Consider the following 23,647-nt stretch of genomic DNA (forward strand, 5'->3'; position numbering starts at 1 on the left):
TAGCTTCAATTGACCCATGATTTCAAATGTGAAAATACTAAATTCTCCACAAAACCCCATCTGAATTATAAATTGATCAACACAAAAACTAACTTGACCATCCATATGAATTGATTTACGTGGTGATTGTCCATCTATAGACCATATTATTTGTTGTGATCTCCTTCCTTTGTTTATAACTTTAAAATGTTTCCTCATTGGATTAACACTAAATTGACAGCCTAAATTTAACACAGAGCCCATTGATGGTTGTGTTACAATTGTACCACCTTGACCAGTTGCACTTAGTTCAATTTTCAATGGTTGTAATGTGTTTTCAACTTGTACAACTAACTGATCTTTAAATAATATAATATCATCTAGATTTGCAATAATATTCAAATCCACATGACCATAACCTGGAATACTTCCAGAGGATGGTTCAGCTTTATAAACAGTATCATTTCGTACCTAATGAGATTAATAGTAAAAATTGAAATATGTGGAAATGTATTAAACATTATGAAACAATGAACAGCATTAGAATGTTCAGAAGCCGTTGACAAAACATAAACCACTCTAATAAAGTATGGTAATTCTATGGGTGAAGGAATAAAAACGGAGTAGGGATCAGATTTTCCAGTTCTTTATCCTTAACATTTCAAGTTACTCAATATGTCACTGTCTGTTTATACTTGGTTAAATCTGAAATTTCAATAGTTAACACATGAAAGACCCTTTTACCTTAAGATATCTCGCTGGCAAATACATTTATTGAATGTATGAATAAGACGATGGACAAACAAGAAATCGATCCCCTAGTTCGTATTGCTTGACTACTGAAGTTACATCTCTTGGCTACATAAACAATTTTAGTCAGTCAAACGTAACGTAAGACCTGGAACATGTGTAAATTGGTACAAGTTGCCACACATTAACAGGGCGAGATAGAATTGTCAGAGCGAATTCAAGATTAATAGAGTTCGTAACAGTATTAGTTGTAATATAAAGGATTATCCATAGAACATACTATTCAAGAAAATGTAGATTAGTGAAATAATAAAAATTTTATGAGGACTCTAGAAACTTAAGATCTAAGCGAAGATAAAGAGCGAATCCACCTGCACCTTTGCAAATTGTTTTGAGTCATGTCAATTAAACTCCTTAAATATAGGTTACTAATATGTGGCAGTGAAAGCAAGATATGGTTAATCACTGGGGGTGTACAAACAGGCATTTAGTCTACTGACTATTAAATATGTCATTCCCTTCCTCTCATTAATTTCTACTCCGAAATCACTGAGTGTGACTGCTTGTAATTATGTTGAATTAAGTTTTATCTAGTATTAATAAGGTTGTGAATCCTGGATATGATATGACGTAACTAGTCTCAATATCATACAATGTATTATCGTAGTATGCCTGTGACAGACAAAGAAAAATATTTTGAACAATCCGTTATATTAGTTACGATAATCACGCGGACTCCAACCAGGTAGTTCCCAGATGTTAACACAACTCAGTCCGATGAATAATGACTTAATAGACTGGTGCCATATTTTGGTTTACCCATCCCTGCCTTTCTTCCAACTACTCCTATATCATACAACATCGTTCGCCAATGTAGGTGGTGATTATGCATACGTACAACGTGTTCCAACCACCTCGATTGATAAAGATTTACTACCATATTATTACCTAGTATCCTCTTCCTAACCCAGTTACTGCCTAATCATTTGTCCCAAAATAGACGAGCAATGCGTAGAAGATACCTACAGTCGAATACTGGCAACCTAAGAATATCCTATGTTCTTAATAGTCATGTTTCACACTCATAATGCAGGATGGATCAAACTGCTGCGTAATAATCTTGCCCTTTGATTGGAAGACGGATATCTCGCCTACTCCATAAGTGACCCAAGTTAGCGAAAAGTAATCAGGCCTTTTGAATTCTTGCTGAGATTCTCTCAGACACAAGACAATTAGGACTGATGAGACTCCCAAGATAAGTGAAGCAGTCAATACTCCCAAATGGTTCACCTCCAACAATTAAATCAGGCATTGACACAGGCCAGTCCTGAAACAGTATTTTACACTTGGAGGGAGATAATCGCATCCAAACTATACCTGTATTGTTACATAAAGCTGTTAACAGACGCTCTATTTTGTCAGAGTCCTCATCAAACAAATCTACACTGGCAATTTATGTCTGATAAAAACAGTATACCACTACTGACTACACAGGATAAGCTAAATGTGTTATCTGATGATTTGGAATCGTTAAATGCTTTTTAGCCAACTGTCAATAATTCTTTTAAATCGACTTCCCTTCTCACATAAGAAGTGAATAGCAATGTACAATTTCAAAAACGATAGTTACATAACATAAAATGTGTATATCGAAGGTTACTAATGAAAAACAGAACCCACCATCTTAGCAGTATAATTAGCATCAATACATGATTCATTTGAAATTCTTAATATTTTAACAATTGGTTGCAAAACGGGTATTGTTCCCCATTCTAATTTTGTTTGATCAACATGTAACACTGGACCTTCTCCCATACATTTTACAGGTATTTTCTATATTTTATTAAAGGAAATAAAACAATGAAATAGTTTATAAACTTTTTAGTTAGTTAGTTTGTAGAGGTAAGTTGAACTTGGAAATTGTAGTTTTCACATACCGATTGATAGATTTCAATCATTTCATCAGGAAGGCGGTTGTCACTGATAGCACTAGATAATAGTTGAAATGTGCCTTAAATTAACGAAAGCTGAAAATGTAAACTACTGGGTACTAATTAAGTAGTTTGAATATATTATGACCAAAATGGAATCGTATGTCCTAGATTCGAGCCCTGGTAGGGTTATGAATATACAGCGGTTAGGAGTCGCCAACGAAAACAGCACATAACTTCAAAAATGTTAGTCCTCTTTATGAATTTGAATAAAATGAAAACAAGGGTCAAGGCAGAATAATATGAATTCATTATACTGTAGCCAACTGATAAGGAATCAGTAAATTTAGTGAAATCAAATTATTATCCATCAGTTGTTATTCTGACTTTGTTCGAATTTAGTGTTGGTTGAATTTTAACAATTCACCAGCTAGTAATATTCCATGATATAAGTCATCTTTAAACATTGTAAGTTGGTTAATTGATGATAAACGATCATATGATAAGCAAAGATTGATAGTGGCTAGCAGTGGGATCCAGGACTCACGTTTCTTCCTATTTGGGACTCATCAGCTGGATGTACCTGCATCTGAGAGTTGTCGTTCACTCTGGGACTCGAACCCAGTACCATTCGCTTCAAACTCCATCGCGTTATCTACTTAGCTACTGAAACCTGATAGCCACTTGCTTGTGCAATGGGGTGAAGTTTAAATTCACTTCATATTGTTTGCTTGAATCTTCCCATTGACATTTAGGACTGCAACCGATCAGTCCCAACTGCAGTCCTAAACGTCAATGAGAAGATTCGAGTAAACAATAGCAAGTGAATTTGATCATATGATAAGTTCTAATATTATGTAAGTACTAGTAAGTTAAATAGCTTTTTACTATCAGAATAACAATTTCAAATGGAGAAAATGTAAAATCCTCTAATTCTTTTTTGACAACTTAACTGATTTTATTTATTCCATTAACCAAGTAATGATCTTATTTACCAAACAGATAGTTGTGTTTATAGGGAGTTTCATGATCTGTAGTTGGGTCAACTGATCCTACATCCATATCTCTCTGCCATTCACATCGAAAAATTCAGTGTAACAAGGAACTGAAAGAATTCCTATAGTCTACAACAGCGGTTAATATTTGTACATTGCTTGTTTAAATTCTTGACTCCTTAGTGTAGGGAGATTTGTCGAAAGTGCAGAATTTTCATAGTTTACACTATCAAATGATTGAAATTTACTGATTTTCCATTTGGATTTTATTTTTGAAAAGAAAATGCTCTCAGACTGTTTGATTGTTTTAAATTATAAAACAAAATCATTACACTTTAAATTACGAACTCTTATCTCTGACGGCCCTTATATCATTCATTATCTGTATTGGGCCTTTCCTATGAAGGTCTCACTTATGCTTTCAAAAATACTGTTAGAATAACTGCGATATTACATCTCTCCCATTTTTCTACTATTTTCACGCAGTTTTATTATATTGATTAGTATTCACTATACTGATTTATGTTATCATGTTATCTTATAATACTGTGGTGTGAATTACTTATACCCACATAAGTAGTATATGGGAGGGTCAGGCATAGAATGTATTTTGGCAGAAGATTGATAAGAAAAGAATAAGAACGAAGTGCAATCAGTGTGAAAATGCATGAACAATGAAATCAGAGAAGATTGACTGATATTTACAGAAGGAACAATCAAGATTAAGACAATTGATTGTTATTTTGCAGATTAACTAGTTACTGTATGGTTATCAGATTTCAATAAGATAGTTTGTAATTTGTGATTAAGTACATTCGATTGTGCCCAGCTGTGTTCTTGCTCACTACAATACGACCCCTCAGCATCATCATTTATATACTTCGTAAGTCAGTTGTAATCTTAAACTACTATTAACAGGAATCTGTCGAGCAGTTTGATACCTACTAAGTCTAACAAAGACGTTATTGAATATTCTATGAGAACGTTTAAACTAATACGATCTCTCGACAGGATTATTAGTAAAGTTAAAACATTTCATTGGCCATATTTGGGTCCCAACCACTTATCTTCTCATAACGTTTATTGATTAAATCTATTCGAGGCTTCTTCTCAAGTGAAAAACCATTTATTCTTTCGGATTTGAAATAGCTTTCACACAGCAAACTTGATGATATTCATTCAGTATTTGTTTTAAACGAGAATTTTATCCCTACGATGAATTGCGTCACAAACACAATGATCTCACACGAGATAAATGATTCCAAAGATAGCAATATGATGACTAATTTATATATATATAACGTCAAAACATATTGTATGCAATGTCAGATCACTTAGACCGGTAGGCGTTACAACGCATAGTGTCTGCGTTTGATATTGATACACAAACTACCTGTGCCCGAACCCCAAACCAGTTACCGAGTGTGAAGTCTAAGAGTGAAGAAGGAAATTTATTGGGCTAGACCAAATCTCATGTATAGGTACCAATTTACATATATATATATATATATATTTGTATCTACATCTTTGAAGACGAAATTGTTCCTTGATCGATTGCATACACTTATCAGTTAAGAGGTTTTCAAATGAAACACTATGACCCTTTCATTTGCCAACTTTTGAGTACATCATCATATCATTAGGCATACTGTAATATAATGAATAAAATTAAACCGACGCTAGGGACTAAACAAACATAACATTAACTACTATTCAGTGATTATTTAATGCAAATTTTATCATTAAAACATATTTAATTAATTTATTTGACACAGTTTTGTCGCATTATTTCTTATTTCATGCTTATTAAGGATGAGAAGTCAGTCAGTCAGCTACAACATAGGACCAGGCACATATATGCATCGGTTCAAGTTGACATACCTCGTTAGCACAACAAGATGAACACCGAATTCATAGAAGTAGTTAATTTAGTGGTGGCAATATATAAAAGAAAAATTGTTTACAAGTGTATAGTACATGAAGAAAGAAAGATATGAAACAATTTTATTCTCAAGGTTTGAGGGAAGATAAAGAGTGTATACACCTGCGCCATTGTGATCGATTCTGAGCCATGTCACACACAGTCTCCAACCATTGGTTACGATAGTCACACGGACCCCAAGCAAGTTTTCTGCATCTACCAACATGGCTCACACTAGAAGTTAGTGACTTCAAGCTCTGATGCCACGTTTTGGTTTGGCTGCCCCTAACTTTCTTCTAACCATCACCAATACTAGTTATCATTGTGCGTCGTAGAAATCGGTGTTCAGGCATACGTAACACGTGGCCCAACCATCTCAGTCGATGAAGATTCATGACCTCATCAACTGATTTACCATCATTCCCTAATACCCTATGTCTAACCTCACTACTACTTACCCGGTGATCCCAGATTAAACAATAACAGTAATATATGAATGAATTTTTAAAAAAATAAAACACTTACCAGTGGATTTTCATTAATACCACATATTTTAAAGCATAATTCACTTGTAATTAATCCTAATACTTTTGCTTTAAATGTTATAGAGAGTTGAACAGAATTTAATCCATTAATAAATCCCTGTAAGAAAGTGTTAAATATAGATTATAGAAATAACATCCATATACATGTATGTTAAAATCTTAATGTATATTCTATTTCAAATTTGTACAAATTATGAGTATTTCAGCTCAGAGAATAAAACTCCATCAAAGTCATCCACCTGAGCTATAAACCTTCTCCGTTATGAGTATTTCAAATGATAATTAGTTTCTCAGTATCAAGACATTGAATCAATAGCTTGCTAGTGAAAGTAGTTGAATTGATCATCAAATATTGTTCAACCTACTTTAGTTTAGTCAGTCAATTAAGGTCATTAACCTTTCAATAAAGAGTTAGTTTCAAAGATGAGCATATAAACCTGAATTTGATGAATGAACCACGTAATATTCATAACGAGATCGCGAGTGTTTTCTTTTTTTATATATTTTCAATAGCATTCGATAGCATTCGATCAGCACTAAGAAGGACTTGACGCGCATGACATTGATCATTATCCAGTAATCAATCAATTGTGATTACATCTCAGTTTTACAGGAGGTCGGTCACGGCCTGAATAGCTCAGTGGTAACGTCTCTGGCTGTGAAGCTGGGTGATCCAGCCTCGAATCCGTCAGGGAGCACCAGTTCCCTAAAGATTACAGGTACACCTAGCTGACAAGCGTCAAGTAGCACGAAACCCGGGTCCAGGGTTTCCTGTCGACCACCTCAAACCATCATCTTATCTCAACATAGTGCATGCAGTGTCGAGCCAGCTAGACTAGTGGCCACATAGCAACTTGATCGATAGCATTCGATCAGTACTAAGACGGACTTGATACGTATGACACTGATCACCACCCAGTGATCAATCAATTGTGAGTCTCGGTTTAAATCATTTAGGTTTAGATTAACAAACTATCTAAAGAATTACAGGTTATGAGTATTCACAAAAAAAGATTACCTAGCATTATCGTAAGTCTGGAACATTTAGTCTGGTGTTGTTACTTTTTCTTTTAATATAAGTAGAAATACCTAATCTATCCAGTTTAATTAAACACATTTCATGACCCTAGTGAAAACAATAACACAATAGTAGAGCAAAAATTGTTTAATACATCCAGGGTTGAGTTGACAGTACTTTTAGTCACATTTATCTAACCTGATTTTAAAAGTAGGTCTGTTTGAAATGTATATACATAAGCCAGTTAAATATTTATAATCGATCATAGTTGTTTTGACTAAATAGGAATATAGTTGAAATCATGAGTCAATTGAAGCTAGACCACCATGGACAACCTGGAAGCACTGGACGGCCGTTTCGTCCTATTGTGAGACTCCTCAGCAGTGCGCATCCACGATCCCGCCTCGCGAGATTCCAACCCAGGACCTATCAGTATCGCGCTTGAGCGCCTAACCTCTAGACTACTGAACCGGCATCTAACAATGTTAATGTCCTGAGTTCGAATCAGTCAGAGTAAATATGTTAAAAACAAAATCAAACAATTATTGTAATAGTATTTGATAAACAATAAAAATATTCTACCTCTGGTTTATCTATCCAATATTGTAACTTTGAATCTTCACTAGAATCTCCTTCTTGATTTGTGATAATTTGTGTTGTTATAGTTTTTACTACTTTTACTGTTGCTAACTGTTCAACAAATTGATAGCTAGCTGGCTCGATTGATTGATTTGTTAATGTCATTTCAATGGTATAGGGATGATTAATAAAACACCTTTTCAAATTTATCGACTCCGGTGTTACAATTACATCTGGACGGATAGCCCTGTATGAAGAAACGTCAAATTATGCTTATTATTTTTAATAATACAGATAACGATAACTATATATATATATATATATATATATATATATATGTTTTTGAAGATCTTCAACATGGAATAGCTTCTACAAGACCTCTTTTCTATCCTAGAGCTCAATAAACATAAAAATTTGGATATTAAAGCACACCTACAACTTTACAAAGGAACAAATATATTGCATTCAAGACAAGTACAAATGTGTTACCTGAAGGTCATCACAGCGGTACCTAATGGTTAACACTACCAATTTTAGTCAAGTTGTGATGTTAAACAAGCATCTTTCATTGTCATCAATATAAAGTTTCTCACTGTCAACATAATCAAACTGAAAAATCTCCGAAAAACGTTCATCATATTACATATATATATATATCATAGAATACAAACCGAATATCCGATATTCATCCGCAAGAATGTTTGAATAGTTTTTAATCAAATAAATACATCAACCAATGTGAAGAGAACAATAAGAACAGCTATGAAGGCATTTTATTGATGCCGTAATTATTAAGCTCAGCGCTGTTGACCTTCTGCAAATATTTATGACTACATTTGATAGTGAAACAACAAAATAACAACCTTCAGTTATTTATATGGTGAGTTTTGTTATCTGTTGCCTGTTTTCTTTAGATGAACAGAATCGAAATTCCTTCAAAGTAAAATCGGATTTATTACAGATCAACCGTAAGTAGTTTTTTTTTCGTAAACAACTACTCTAAGTGACTTAACATTGAGACACGCATTTTCTGAAGTTACGTACCACGAAAATTTGAACAGGAGTTTCTTTCTGGTTGATAATCTTCTGCCATGTATATCTAAAATCCTGAGGAAATTAATTTTCTTTATAGTTTATAGTCAGAGACTTTACCACTATTCCGTCTGTAACTGATCTCCTGTTGTAGCAACATGTATGGAACTCACTGATAATGAGTTTAAACAGGCATGAAACTACAATTCACTATGTTTTCCAGATTTTTTCTAACAGACTAATATCCCCAGACAAAAAACAAATAGTAACTACCTATTTATTCATTTATTTGTACACATAAATATTGGTACAAACGGGCACCAGATACATACAAATCAAGTGAGATTTGTGTGAGGGCCGGGATACTGCCCAGATGCCCAAACTGAAGCAGGTGGTTTTCTTACGGGGCCACACCCGGAGCCTTTGACCTAAAGATCTGATCCACAAGGCAGTGGAGCATCTTAAGGAGATACAGTCTCATGGTAGACGGTGACCAACGATTGATTCATACACCATTTGTTCCTTCAGGATACTGAAGCCTATGCGCACCATTGGTTTTGAATCAGGGTTTTCCAACTCCCCTAGGTGGACTTTCCGTGTCCACCAGCCCGGTTAAAGCGTTGGACATTCGCTTTTCGTCCTCTCAATTTCGTAAACAACAGTAATGCCACGAGAAGGCAGTGAGTAGGACTTCCCTGGCAGGGGCTATGAAAGCATTTCGAGGGGAAGAGCGTATTCACCCTACTCTTGTCCGTACCAGGGCATTTGAGGGCGTATCTACCTATGGACCGAATGAAGTATTATGAAAGATAAAACATAATTAAAAACTTAGATAAACTTCAATATTTTAAATAGAATTATTTCAAAACGTTTCCAGTTATTAGTATAACTTACACAGTAGATATTGGTAACCAATGTGCATTTTTTCCAACATTTACAACATCAACAATTAATTTATACTTTTTTAAGCCTAAATATTTTGGACTAAATCGTATAGATATATTCATTGAACTCATTGGAAGTAGATTACCATATTCTGGAATGATTTGAAATGATGCATTATCAAGTGATTGAAGTACATTTGAACTATGATTTGAAATAGCATTCAACTGTTCATCTTGCTTGTTGTTAGTATCACTATTCACTTCATCGTCATCATCATCACCAGTGATACGAAGAATAAAATCCATTGGTATAAATGAAGTATTATGTAAAGTTATAATTTTCTCTTTTGAAAATCCTTTTAGAATAGTTACATAAGAAACAAAATATGCATTATAATATTTATAAACGTAGGTTAGAATTAGGAATATGATAGTCATAAAATAGTTCACATTATAGATACAGTCACTTGAGGTAATTATATGCTAAAACTGATAATATTTTGACAGTGGTATGCTTTTCTAACTGAAGTCAGTCAGGAAAAGAGATAAAAACAATAGGGTTTCACCTGGACAACCAGCGTTGGAGCAACCCTTTTTTCTGCAATGGAAGAAGAGTTTTGAAAAGCTTCTGTTTTGAACATTTCGCATTTTATTCATCCACGTGGATTCACATCACCGTTGATAACTCCTTTGAACTATGGGACTAACGTAGGTTAGAATTAGGAATATGATAGTCATAAAACAGTTCACATTATAGATACAGTCACTTGAGGTAATTACATGCTAAAACTGATAATATTTTGATAGAGGTATTCTTCACCAACTGAATTCAATCAGAAAAAGAGATAAAAACAAGAGGGTACTAGATGGTTGTCTTTTTTCCGTTTTCAAATCCTTCAGTAGTTGGTACCCAAGTTGCCGAATGGGATCAAACCCAAAATTTACGGATATCTTATCAAATTTTATCATATTATAAGGTACAAACTCTATTATTTTTTAGATTAAAGTATGATTATTTGATTAAGCTGTTTTAATATTTGAATTAAGAAGTTCTCTATAATACATGTATTTCCTTCCAGGGCTACCTATTTTAAATCTCTTCTCTCCTGGCCGTAGCCACTACCGTTATATGGTGGTCTGGCTCGCCTACTGTTACGTCTAGCCGATTGTGAACGCTATATTCGCTTCCCTAAGCTAGTTCCGTACCCCGGAGCTAGAACTATACACCGACTTGAACACCAGAGAGAAGGGACAAAGTGTGTGGGAAGCACTTTACTAAAAGGTTCAATCTTGTTACAGAAAATCATAGGTATTTATAGATGTTAGCCAATCCATTAACGACATATTATGATACCGACCAATAGTATCACGCCACGTTGGAACTCTAGAATGTTCCATCGTATTCTGATTGGCTGGGGCTCTTTATGAGCCTCTGGAGGCTCTGTTAGAGTTCTCCGGAAGCCGACTCAACATCTCCCCCTTTTTTTGAAGATTCTGGGTAGGTATCCAGACTGCATTTGCCGACTTCACCTACCATGATCACCAAACTGAGCCATATTGACTGGAATAGTTTTCCTTTAGGTCCTACCATTCCGGGTGGGTTGATCTTAGAAATATAGGACTGAAAGCAATAGACTTAAGATTGAATGGTTAAGTCGTAGCCACGACGGCTTTGAAGTGTTTCAATAAGTGTTTCACCTGGACAACCAGTCTTGGAGTGACCCGTCTTCTTGCAATGGAAGAAGAGTTTTAAAAAGCTTCTGTTTTAAACATTCCACATTTTACTCTATCACACGGATTCATGTCACCGTTGATAAATCCTTTAAACTATGAAACTAATACATTAAGAAATACTCGTAGAAAGAATGGGTATGATCAGCCCCAAGAGTTCTTCCATAGGCCCTGTGGCCATGCCGCCACGTTACCAAGACCATTACGAACTCAAATTGTTTTCCAGATAACTTAATAAGAAATAGTCTTACACGGTATGAACGATCGGGAAAGTGATAACTATCCACACATCTATAATAGCATTAACAGGCGGACTGGATCTTTCTTATATTACATTTGGCAATCAGAATTTAATTATTCCCAAACCCAGTCCTTCACATTACTGTATAACTAGAAAGAGGTGTTAAGATATTGATCATGATTCGTGATCACTTTAAAATATTCTTCAAAATGGTATCATGGGGTCTTGCCTAGTGAAAACAAAAATTATTAAGCCATGTCACTCATAAAACTAATATGCTAAACTCTTATAGGTGATATAGTCTACGTTAAATAGTCCCTATTGTAATAAGAATCATTAATTACTGGGAGTGAACTACATAGTAAATTGAATGTATAATCACATACTACTAATAGTAATACAAATCATTTAATGTAATAATCGTCCTACTGTACGGAGCTGAAACGTGGAGAACTACTACAACCATCGTCAAGAAGGTACAAGTATTTATAAACAATTGTCTACGCGAAATAATGAACATTCACTAGCCGGATACCATCAGCAACAGTCTTTTATGGGAGAGGACAAACCAGGTTCCAGATGAAGAGTAAATTAGGAAAAGACGTTGGAAGTGAATAGGACATACATTGAGGAAATCATCAAACTACATCACGAGACAAGCCCTAACTTAGAATCCTGAAGGTAAGCGGAAAAGAGGAAGGCCAAAGAACACATTACGCCGGGAAATACAAACAGATATGAAAAGAATGAATAACAAGTGGAAAGAACTGGAAAGGATTGCCCAGGACAGAGCTGGATAGAGAATGCTGGTGGGCGGCCAATGCTCCTCCGCGAGGGGTCGATTGTATTCAACCACCAAAAATAAATGTAAATAAATATATGATACTTTACGATTTACCATAGGAAACTTGATCAAATTCCACTGACGGAACATCAAAATGAAATGTTGGTCCAACCACAGTACCACTATAAATTTAAATAAAGAATAATAGAACGTTTTTATTATTATGTAGGAATAGTTACACAATATGAATATTTGAAAATACAACATTGACATTCAGAAGGTAAACTAAGGTCCGATGATAGTTATTAATAATCATTGACTGACTTACTTACTTTCGCCTGTTACTCCCAACGGAGCATAGGCCTTTGACCAAATAATTGACTTAGAAAAACTTTAAATTGTAGTTCCATAGTGAATTTTCTAAAGTAGTCAAGTTGATAGACTTAGTTAAACGAAACAAGTCATTTGTTGATGTTCCTCAACCCCTACTATTTTAAGAAACTATTTCCAGAATTTAAGTATTCTGAGACATTCTTCAACCTTCCTCGTGATAGTAAACAATCGACAGTGAAGTATAAAAACATGTATAGACCCTAAAACGGAATAATGTAATGTCACTTCGTTCCTTACTTATTTGCATTATTTGAATTAGTACCTTGTTAAACCGTATGATCTAAAGGAATAATATCAATCGTTAGACTTTTGTATATTTGTGTCAGTCGGCCATGGAATAGTAAATAATATCATATTCTCTGTTCTGTAGTTTTGGTCGAATTCTACCAATCAAGTTGACATACGGACAATAATCTAAGTGACTTGACATCATGTCACACCTCATTTAACGTATAATGGTTTAATATAATCAATAGGAATTCCTGAATGGAGGTTGAGTGTGTAATCAACGTCCTCACAGATAACTCAATGTTTACACTACACACTCTGATAAAGGATGAAAGGTATTGAAATTTCAAAAGAAATATCAAATCCCTCTTTGTTTTATATCTCTTCTGCTGATTGGTACTAAGTAGCACAAAGTCAGCACTCAGGATTTCCTGGTAATTCTATTTAAAACCTAGCTCACTGAATAAGGTAAGCAACGACAATAAGAATCATAGTGGCACTTGGTTGACTAAATATTTTCTTTGTCCCTTTAACAAATCACTTTTAAAATTATATTTGTATTCTTGTTTAGTTTTATTACTGGTCTAAACATACTCTTAATTTTCAATCAAATCTAGGATTCTTTGGAGTATCACTGGGGAGTAAATAGTTAGTCTTTAGTGAAACATACCGCTAAACACATTATCTATAAGTGAAAATACTTCATGGTCAGTGATTATACGGAAACATTTAAGATTAGTGATTGTTGTCCTTATATATTTCATAAAGTTTGCCCCATATCTAGGTTATATTTACTAAGCTGGGTTATTTATAGATACTATTGAAGTTACATACAGTAAAATCTTTTGTAAAAGCCATTTAATTACCCAAGCTAATTGAACTAGTAGTGATTTTTTTTATGGTTTTTCTTGTACTGAACAATGTATACCTTTCTAAATAAAGTTAGATAGTGACTACCAATGAAATCTAGGATGTACGTTTCATCTTATTTGGTTCTAGTCACCTATAAGTACCTGAATCTCAATGTTGATATTCCAATTGAGATATGAACCCATTATCTTTAACTTCAAAACCCTTAACACATTACCCACTAAGCTACCAATTTCATATAGCCACTGGTTTAAAGAATTCGAAAGAATTCTTCACTTGACAAAAATATCAATGTACAACTAGCTTAGGATGTACATATACCTAAAGAGACTTATCAAGCCTAGACCTTAATACCAATAACAAGAAATTTTAAATAGTATGATCATTAAAATAACTCATAGTGTCATTAAATAGTCAGTCAGTCAGCTACAACGTAGAACCAGGCACATATATGCATCGGTTCAAGTTGACATACCTCGTTAGCACAACAAGATCAACACCGTATGCATAGTAGTTAATTCAGTGGTGGTAATATATAAAAGAAAGGTTGTATATAAGGATATAGTACAGGAAGAAAGATAGACATGAAGCAATTTTAATCTCAAGGTTTAAGGGAAGATAAAGAGTGTATACACCTGCGCCATTGTGATCGATTCTGAGACATGTCACACACAGTCTCCAACCATTGGTTACGATAGTCACGCGGACCCCAAGCAGGTTTTCTGCATCTACCAACATGGCTCAGACTAGAAGTTAGTGACTTCAAGCTCTGATGCCACGTTTTGGTTTGGCCGCCCCTAACTCTCTTCCAACCATCCACAATACTAGTCAACAATGTGTGCAGTGGTAGTCGGTGGTTGAGCATGCGTACTACTTAGCCTAACCATCTCAGTCGATGAAGATTCACAATCTCATCAACTGATTTACCATCATTCCCTAATACCCTGTGTCTAACCTTACTATCACTTACCCTGTGACCCAAGCAGATCCGAGCAATATTTCTAAGGCATCTGTTGTCAAATACTAGTAACTTACGAGTATCTTCTACTCTTAATGGCTATGTTTCACAGTCGTAAAGTAGAACATAGAGAACTGCTACTGAATATATTACAATTCATCATCATAATCAAAGTTCATCAATGTTTGAATTAATTATAAATCTGTATAATACTATTAATTTCTTACCTAAATGTAATCTCTTCATAATTAGATGATCCATCAAAACTAAATTGAAATATTTCATTAAATTCTCCAATGTAATCATTACAATTAAATTCAATTTGTATAACTTGATAATTACCAGGACAAATTAATCCTTCATCAGGTATAAGATGAAAATATTTACTAAATTGAGTTATATTTTGATGATGATGATGATGATGATGAGGAGGAGGAGGAGGAGGATTCTCATCATCTACTTCCGAAGGAACATCACCAGTCGTATGACGATTCTTACAATGTATTGAAAACATTGTTTCAATTAATCCACAATTAGATATAACTAATTCATATTTATGTTTTGAACCAATAAAAATTTTTCCCATATTTAAATATTTATATGAAAATTTAATTTTTGGTCCTAAACCTTCACCATTCATAAATAGATTTAAACATTTTTGTACACCATCAATATTACAATAAAATATATCTTCATATAAGTTAACTTTTTCAGGATTAAAATGTACAATGAATTCTTTTGTTGTATATGGTTGAATACAACCTTCAATTGGTTCAATATGAAATGGTGAACATTCAATAGTTTGAATATTTGTTGGATATGGCTTTATGATGATATTAAAGATTAATTTTAAAATTAAAAAAAATTTAAAAAAACATATTGAAATAATTTTAGAGAAACAGGGGGTTAAAAAAGGTGCCTAATTTATTTTTCATTTTATGTTCGCGTTTTCTTTGAATAATTCCTAATGTTGAAACTAAGTAACTTAAAGTCTTTTAAAAAGTAGTTTAGGGTATTGTAGTGAACAAAACACTAGTTGGAGACAATTGAATGTATTTAAGGACAAATTACATACTATCTCACGAAATTCTGATAACTATACAGCAAACAGTTAATTTGCAAAATAACAACGAATTGGCTCAATCTTCACTGATTCTTCTGTAACTATCAATCTGTCATCTCTAATTACATTGTTCATGCATTTTCCTACCAATTGCGCTTCATTTCAGTTCTTTCCTTATCGGTCTTCTGCCAAAATACATTCTATGTCTGACCATCATCATATACTACTTATGAGGATATAAGTAGACCACATTACAGTATGCAGTTTGTCTTCAATGGTACTATAACATCTTATCTATGATTCCATAAGTTAAATGACTATCCTTTAACTGATCAAAAGAGAAATACCGGAAATAGTATAAAGATTCTGACGGTAAACCATTACATTAAATGGATCCCGTTATATAAACCAATTTAATTCCATTATCAGTGATTGATAATTACAACAAACATATTCTGTTAATACGTAGCTTTCGCAAAACATTGCTAGCTGGTAATAAATAAAAAGTAAATATTTTCGAGGAAACTAAATTACTCTACGTTTTATACATATATAAGTAATAATAATATAATATAAGTAATAAAGACATTAAACAGGTAATCTGCACCTACCGAATTGACTCAGTCCGTCAATGCCTTCATGGACCAATACTACGCTTTAGTTTTGCCGTCCCTATTTTTATTCCAGCATATCCCGATTCATTGATCAATCAATCGGGATTACATCTCAGTCCTACAGGAGGTCGGTCGCGGCCCGAATAGCTCAGTGGTAACGTCTCTGACTGTGAAGCTGAGTGATACAGGATCGAATCCGTCAGGAAGCACCAGTTCCCTCAAGATTACAGGTACACCTTGCTGACGAGTGCCAAGTAGCACGAAACCCGGGACCATGGTTACCTGTTGATCATCTCCAACCACCATCTTATTCCAGCATATCCCTGCATCAGTCATTATTTGGTGTCGAAGTATTAGGTGAATATCCTCACTTAATGCATACCCTTAACATCTCAGTAGACAAGGATTCACCACTTCTTCAACCGATTTCCCATCCTTGACTACTGTCCTGAGTTTTATCTAAGCAACACTCACTCAGCGGTCTCAAAACTTATGAACATTGCTTCAAAGACATGTATGTTCGAATACCAGTGACCTACGAATATCCTCTATTTTTAAAGGTGACTTTTCACAGACACTGAGCAGAATGAAGTACAGTGTTGCACAGTAAAATCATCCTTTTTTGATAAATGGATGTCTCTCCTACGTTACGAGTGACCTTTTACAGTCCCTTCCTGGAAGTTTACTTAAAATCTATTTATGCTGAGCTTTTTATTACCATAATGTGACTAAATAGGTGAATCATAGTATTTCAGGTAATACGGTGTCTATGCTAACTAATAATCAGTTAGTAAACTATTACGTGCTTGTTTAAATGGTATCATATACCTTTAATTATGATTGCTGTGTTTTTTTTCTGAATTGACTCCTGGTTCATTCATGACTACCATAGTACTTATTGGATATTTCTACTATTTGGTGTACCAAATTCCATTACTTCTACCTATCAAGAGCAATCAGTGTATAGGCTAAGCAGGTATTCAGTGACACTAGTTGTATTAAATCTGATGTTAATATCGTTGGGTTGAGCAGTGATACTACGACCAGGCCTTTAGAAGATAGGCATACTGATAGTAGAGGCTGTGGTAGGAGCTACCGAGTAAATACTTTTTAGGTACTTTAGGTCAATATAGCCGGCGTAAACACTAAACTGAACAGTTCGTCATCAAATCTGTGGATAAAATTTTATCCATTCAAGCTTATGATCAGATGCCCGTAGTATTATTATCAAGCTTACCTCACTAGTTATCTTTTACAATTAGCCGATGGAATACAGACCACTTATGTATGATACATTTACTTTTTACTCTCATTTTCATTCAAAGTGTAAGGTAGGTAATGTTTAACAACGGCCAGGAATGGTTTTGTTCTTTTGTTTACCTGGTAACTAACCAATCAATGTTGGTTACAATTCCTAAATGGAGTTGTTTGATCATTCTTAGAGTCGGCGCTGTTGTGGAAAGTCTATCTAGTACTAGTTGAAAGACGACAGATACAAGGTGCTTTTAAAACACTTTTAAAATTCTTGAAATGTCTACGATACGCTTCGTCTAGCGAATATTTCTCTATAACACAGAAGTAAAAAGTTGAATTATGAGAAATATTAAGTACAGATGGGCTTTCTGGCTGGATCACACAAATAAAACTATAGACTTTAGCGAATGCCTAGTAAAATATACAACGAGATTTTAGTACACCAAAAACAAATAAAGTTGTGATATGATATGTCCGACGAGAACTTACTATTTGTTGATCAGAAAACTTCTTGACCCATGTAATCAACTTCCGCTTCAATATAGATTTAAAATCACACGCGTTATTAAAAGTTCCAACTAATAAGTCATTCGCTAGTGATTCTTCCTCGCTATTTTCAAAAGGACTCCACTTAAAACTGATAACATCAGATGAGTCATTTACGATGAAAACGTTTGTTTGCGAATGTAATCCAATAAATGTTCCGTTCAGTGCCACTTTGTTGTCCCTAAGATAAACCAATGATTCTCTCCCCTGGCCGTGAAGGTTAATTTGAAGTCTTTCTCCTTGTAAAAGGTTTAGGTAAGTGTAAATGACCTGAATTACCAGTATCGTAAATAATGAACATTTTCTTCGAAACCTCTGCTGTATTTTCAGGAATGAAAGAAACTTCGATTTCTTCTATTGCACCAGGTTTGATTTTCAAAGATATGGGCTCAACAAAAAACGGCCTAAAGTCAAAAATGAATACAACTTACTTCATGGAATCAAACTTTACAGAAGCCTGAGAATTCCCAATGTTCCTCACACCTATTAACTTTTTACTCGCTACTTTCACTGGAACCTCATTAAAATAGATATCATCAGGCAGCTCTAAAACTGCTCGTGGTCCAATACAAAATACAGGAACGGAGAACAATTCTCTGTCAGTCACACACATAAGGTCATGTCGATAATCCTGGTTAGCATCAGGTGTGAAGACAATCGTGAAAGAAAGTGACAAACCAGCTGCCACTTTAGACCCTTGTGTATTCAAACGTTTAATTTTAAAGTATGGAGTATCATTTTGAATCAGATGGGCTGTTCTTGAGACCTGGAAAACATTTTACTATTGTATTTTAACTAACCTTATCCAAATTACGGAGTACTAGTGGCAATTCATAAGACTTTCCGGGCTCGTAGCGTTGGAAAATAAGCTCAGAAGGAAATGGCTGGAACAATGGACGATTGACAGGAAATGATGTCGTCTAAAATAATTTATATGACTAAGTAAAGGCACCTTTTGATCCCCTATCAAGGACATGTCGTGCAAAGCCAGAGTCTCAGGAATATGGCTGTAAAATAATTGCTTGTACAATTCTTCCGAAGATAATGACATTTTGTAGACAAACATTGATGGTGCGAGCTTGAAGATTAAAGTTTACAAAAATACCCATAAACGTACAGGTATGTCTTCATTACGGTTTCTCAATAAAACACCTCCAGCAGTACTTCCTTTTTTCTCACATTTTTTATCCAGAATCCTATGTGACGATAAACTGCCTGGAAAAGTCCGGATAGGGGATTCAACTGAAGACATTGAGGATACAGTTTTGAAAAGTTGTCGACTGTTGTTATGGTGTTTAAGAGAAAAAGGTCATCCAATATCCAATATATTTGTAGAGACCTTGAATGAATTCACTGATCTCTTCACAACTACTTCTTGACTTCTTGGCACGGTCCAAAATCTTTGGTATCGTAAAATGTAAGCAGTCATGTCAGTGAATTTGATATAAACTAGGGAAATTTAAGAATAATTAAAAATTAATTAACGCGTTTATTCTAGTCCAATAGAGTCGAAAAGCTCATTAGATTTCACATAACGATGGAATAAATTTGTTTCTCGCAATCTGAAAAATTTCAAAATAGAATTTAGCTATGAAAAAGGAGGACAATTGAATGGGTTATTAATGAAGATTATTTCGTTATTGGTAAGTGCATATGAAATCAAACAGGCTTTCACAACATACACGTTATTAGTTAGGGAGTTTCACATGCAACTCAGAGATTCGGTATGTGACAAGAAAAAGCTTTAATAATTAGTTTAATCATGAAAATCACTTCAATAATAATGTCCTTCTTTAACTGCAGTGTTACTATGTCGAACCGAAGTAATCCTCCCATGAGTTCCGAAATTTAGTCAACAGAAAATCTACAGCTATGTTCAACTGCCGTACTTTGCTAAACGACTGTCGACCCAAAGTATGACTTACGCATATAGAACAGTGAATGGTTATAGCTTTAACTTCGCAAATACGTGTTCTTGTTTTCCACGATGATGCTTCTGTACTTCGTCTCTCATGTCATGAGAATACACTTGTGTCGCGAAATCAAACACTTGTAGTGACCGGCCAGTCTCGATAAGAACACGATTGGAATAACAGAAACAATTATTATTATTGTAACCAATTGTACCAGAGATTGTTTTACTGTATTTGTTTAACTGTATCAGATTCACTTCTTGTTCCGCTATCCGCCTTGTTTGGTTCGAACTTGCTCACACACTGCCCATTTCGCCTGTACCCTTTGGCACGTCTCGGTATTATTTCGATACCACGAGATCGCCAATAAATATACTTGATCTGGATTAATAAAGCCTTCTGATTTACGAGTTATCAAAGGAACTAAGTCGTTTGTGGGCGCGTAATCGAATAGTAGTGGTGATCATAGTCCGTCCTCGACTCAACATCCACTACACACTTCACCAAATTGTTTAACTCTGGCAGGTGAATAGAAGAACCAAGATGCAAGTGCAACTTATGGTTAGAAAAACCTTCTTAGTATACAGCCTTAAAACCTTCACGTCTGAAGTATTCTTTTCGATGAAGTGCCAAGTAATGTGAGGTTACCGGGAACTTTAGGTGTTGTGACGTGTGACGATATATATTGTTTCGTATTATCATCGATTAACCGCATCATCGTGGTCATCTGAAATGGAAATAAATACTTCAATGAATTTTATTGACTTACAAATTTGTCCTTCATGTCTCCTTGCTGGAGACATGCATCCAACGTTCTCAGTTCCTCCGCAAACTTGATAGTCTAATATCAAATTTCCGTGGATGCGTAGAATTATGACCTAGTTCAACATTAGTGCATTTACCTTTCCTACTATAATAATAGACCTAATCCCAAAATCGTAAATTTTTCCTGATTCGACCACCTAATCTATAAGATCTTACGTGGAAGTCATATAGTTTTCTATATGGACTCTTCCCAAGATGACGATCAGCAATATAACGTCTGGCATTTCGAGCAAACATTTAGGTTGAGATTTTGAGGAATTATTTACAGCCACAAGAGCAATATATTTTATACAAAAGACAAGAGGTTAAGAACAGTGATCACGCCTACATGACGAATTTATGGTATTTCCATCTATTCTTCTCGAGTTCACCATTGTTGACCTGTCCTTAGAGTTACATGTTGAATATAAATCTTCCCAGTAAATCCACACTCAGCTTCAAGTATCGTGTGTCTAGAAACCAATATCACTTCACTACCCTCTCACCAGAAGCAACGTGACGTTGTTTCAATACCAAATCAAGTGAAACTTATGCGCACCAAAAGTTACCAAATGAATAACACGAATCCTCCGGGTATTGATAAACTGAAAGACAAATAAAGAATGGCGACTGATCGGAAAATACATGTAGTTATTCCCCAACTCTTAGTTTAATTCTAAATATACGCAGAATGAAAATCTAAGTGAATATTATTTAACAGTTAAACAAGGTGGGGTTATAACAAATGAGAATGATTTAAAATAGACATATTTTAACAAGTCACATTAAAATGCGTATCAATAGCAGTATAAGTATTTTGCGCCCAGAAACAGAAAAAACATCATTATTGCATAAATGTTGATGGTGGTTGCAGTCCTACAGTGCAGTATGCAGTTTGCAAATCTTAGGCATTTACTTCAGTCGGACACCTGGCGTACTCGGACGCTAATGAATTGCCTAGTCGACAAGACTCGAGCATTGAGAGCAATCCCTCCACCTGTGTCGAACTATTATATTGACATTTTTAAAGGAAACACGCCTACTTGGGAATCGGTGAGGCAAAAGTGTTCAGTAACCGAAATTTGTGATGTTAAACGCAGCTGTTTATGGACTTCATATCGATGGAATTGTACAGAAACCCTACTTCCCCTTTCAATGCAACTCTACGAAATATTGATGATATTAATGTACTGAACTCTTCGGGTTCTCTCTCTTTAGTGGCAAAGTGTTTTCCTCCATTAAGCTGCTGACACGGTAATCAGCAAAGTTGTTGAACGAAACCAACAAATTCTTTACAGTCTGGAAACTATTTATAGGAAATGATTGTTTCTGTGTTTGTGACTCAAAACAGCATTGGATAGCCTTGTACTTCGGGATTAACCAATTGTCACCTAGTTGGCACTGTTCTGTAGGTGCATGTTCACGCTGCCCGTAGAACAGAGACAAACATTTTCACCCAGAATCCACTGCTTAGCGGCAATTGGAACCTGCTTCCTATTTGATGCGTTGATAAGCACGAACTGTTTATTAGTCAGCTAATTAGTACACAAAAGGTAAGGAAATAGCTTGAAGTTATACATTCTGCCAGAGTTTAAAATATATATTCACGTGAACGTGTGTAGCAATGAAACAATCGCCACACTGTTAACATAGTTAACGGCAATACATTTACAGTCAACATAATTGATGGAGACCGATATGTTCTCATGACTAACTACCGAGACGTAAATACTCCTATGTCACTAGAAGGGAATGATTCAGAGTGTAGATCACTAAAGTAGATAATCCATGTCGAATGTTCAGGAGTCAGCTCCAGTTAGACAAGAATATTGTGACCAGAAGCCAACTTTGAAGTTACACCTCGTGATTAACGCCTAACGTGGATAACCCTTTCAACCCATCAAGTTACTATGGCTGCTTTGAATACCGTATATTATGAAGGGTGTTATTATGGAAATATATTGGTAAGAATGAGTACAGAGAAGAGAGCGACACCGACATTGCACGGGTCATTCTATGGCATACTATTAACTGATGTGCGTTGGTTGTCCTTGATCCTGAAGTTGATCGATGATCTGTTCGATATTCAGTGATCAACCTACTATATGATTTGACTAGGGCTTGTTCATGTTTCACTGGACCTACAAGAGAAAAAATTATGTGAGTCTGTGGATAGTATAAATTCCATTAATCTGTTTTCCTTTGTATCAGTGACTAAATCAGACCTTCCGTGTACTGGTATTATATTATACGGCTTAAATGAAGTTATTTTAGTTTTCCTAATCATAACTAATTGTTTCTCGGCATCAGACGTAAGGAGTGAAAGTCGTTGGCATTCTGTTTCACCTTAAACTTTATGTCGACCTATGATAACCTAGGACGATACACAAGTTCAATATTGCCCTACATCTACATGCATTCTCATTGACTTTTACTAAATTCATCCTATAGGTCGAACAAGGTTATTGGTGGTAATAAACGTTACCCATAGAGCACTCTACTTACTTACATATCGTAAAGTATTTGCGATTGTCAACAAACATATCGGAACACTTTTATTAACCAAATAACTAATTTTTTCACTTATATATATATCGAGAAATTGCCTACGTCT

At 34.9% G+C, this 23,647-nt stretch overlaps 1 protein-coding gene across 1 annotated transcript in view; it reads right to left on the minus strand.

Annotated features, from left to right (window-relative positions):
- Smp_175460 (hypothetical protein) overlaps positions 1-23,647 on the minus strand; it is a gene marked incomplete at its 3' end in the record, with an annotated part of 63,440 nt that overhangs the window by 255 nt on the left and 39,538 nt on the right. Inside the window, exons 10-22 of the mRNA XM_018797249.1 lie at positions 19,269-19,394; positions 19,117-19,236; positions 18,748-19,082; positions 18,596-18,720; positions 18,350-18,555; positions 15,338-15,758; positions 15,067-15,295; positions 12,505-12,572; positions 9,645-9,990; positions 7,812-7,965; positions 6,102-6,218; positions 2,410-2,562; positions 1-450 (exon numbers count right to left, since the gene is read on the minus strand). The exon at positions 1-450 is cut by the window's left edge and continues 255 nt beyond it. Coding sequence (XP_018652310.1) covers positions 1-450; positions 2,410-2,562; positions 6,102-6,218; positions 7,812-7,965; positions 9,645-9,990; positions 12,505-12,572; positions 15,067-15,295; positions 15,338-15,758; positions 18,350-18,555; positions 18,596-18,720; positions 18,748-19,082; positions 19,117-19,236; positions 19,269-19,394 — 2,850 coding nt within the window. The remainder of the gene's footprint in view (positions 451-2,409; positions 2,563-6,101; positions 6,219-7,811; positions 7,966-9,644; positions 9,991-12,504; positions 12,573-15,066; positions 15,296-15,337; positions 15,759-18,349; positions 18,556-18,595; positions 18,721-18,747; positions 19,083-19,116; positions 19,237-19,268; positions 19,395-23,647) is intronic.

Source organism: Schistosoma mansoni, chromosome 4, assembly GCF_000237925.1.
Source record: "Schistosoma mansoni strain Puerto Rico chromosome 4, complete genome".
Taxonomy (NCBI): Eukaryota; Metazoa; Platyhelminthes; class Trematoda; order Strigeidida; family Schistosomatidae; genus Schistosoma; species Schistosoma mansoni.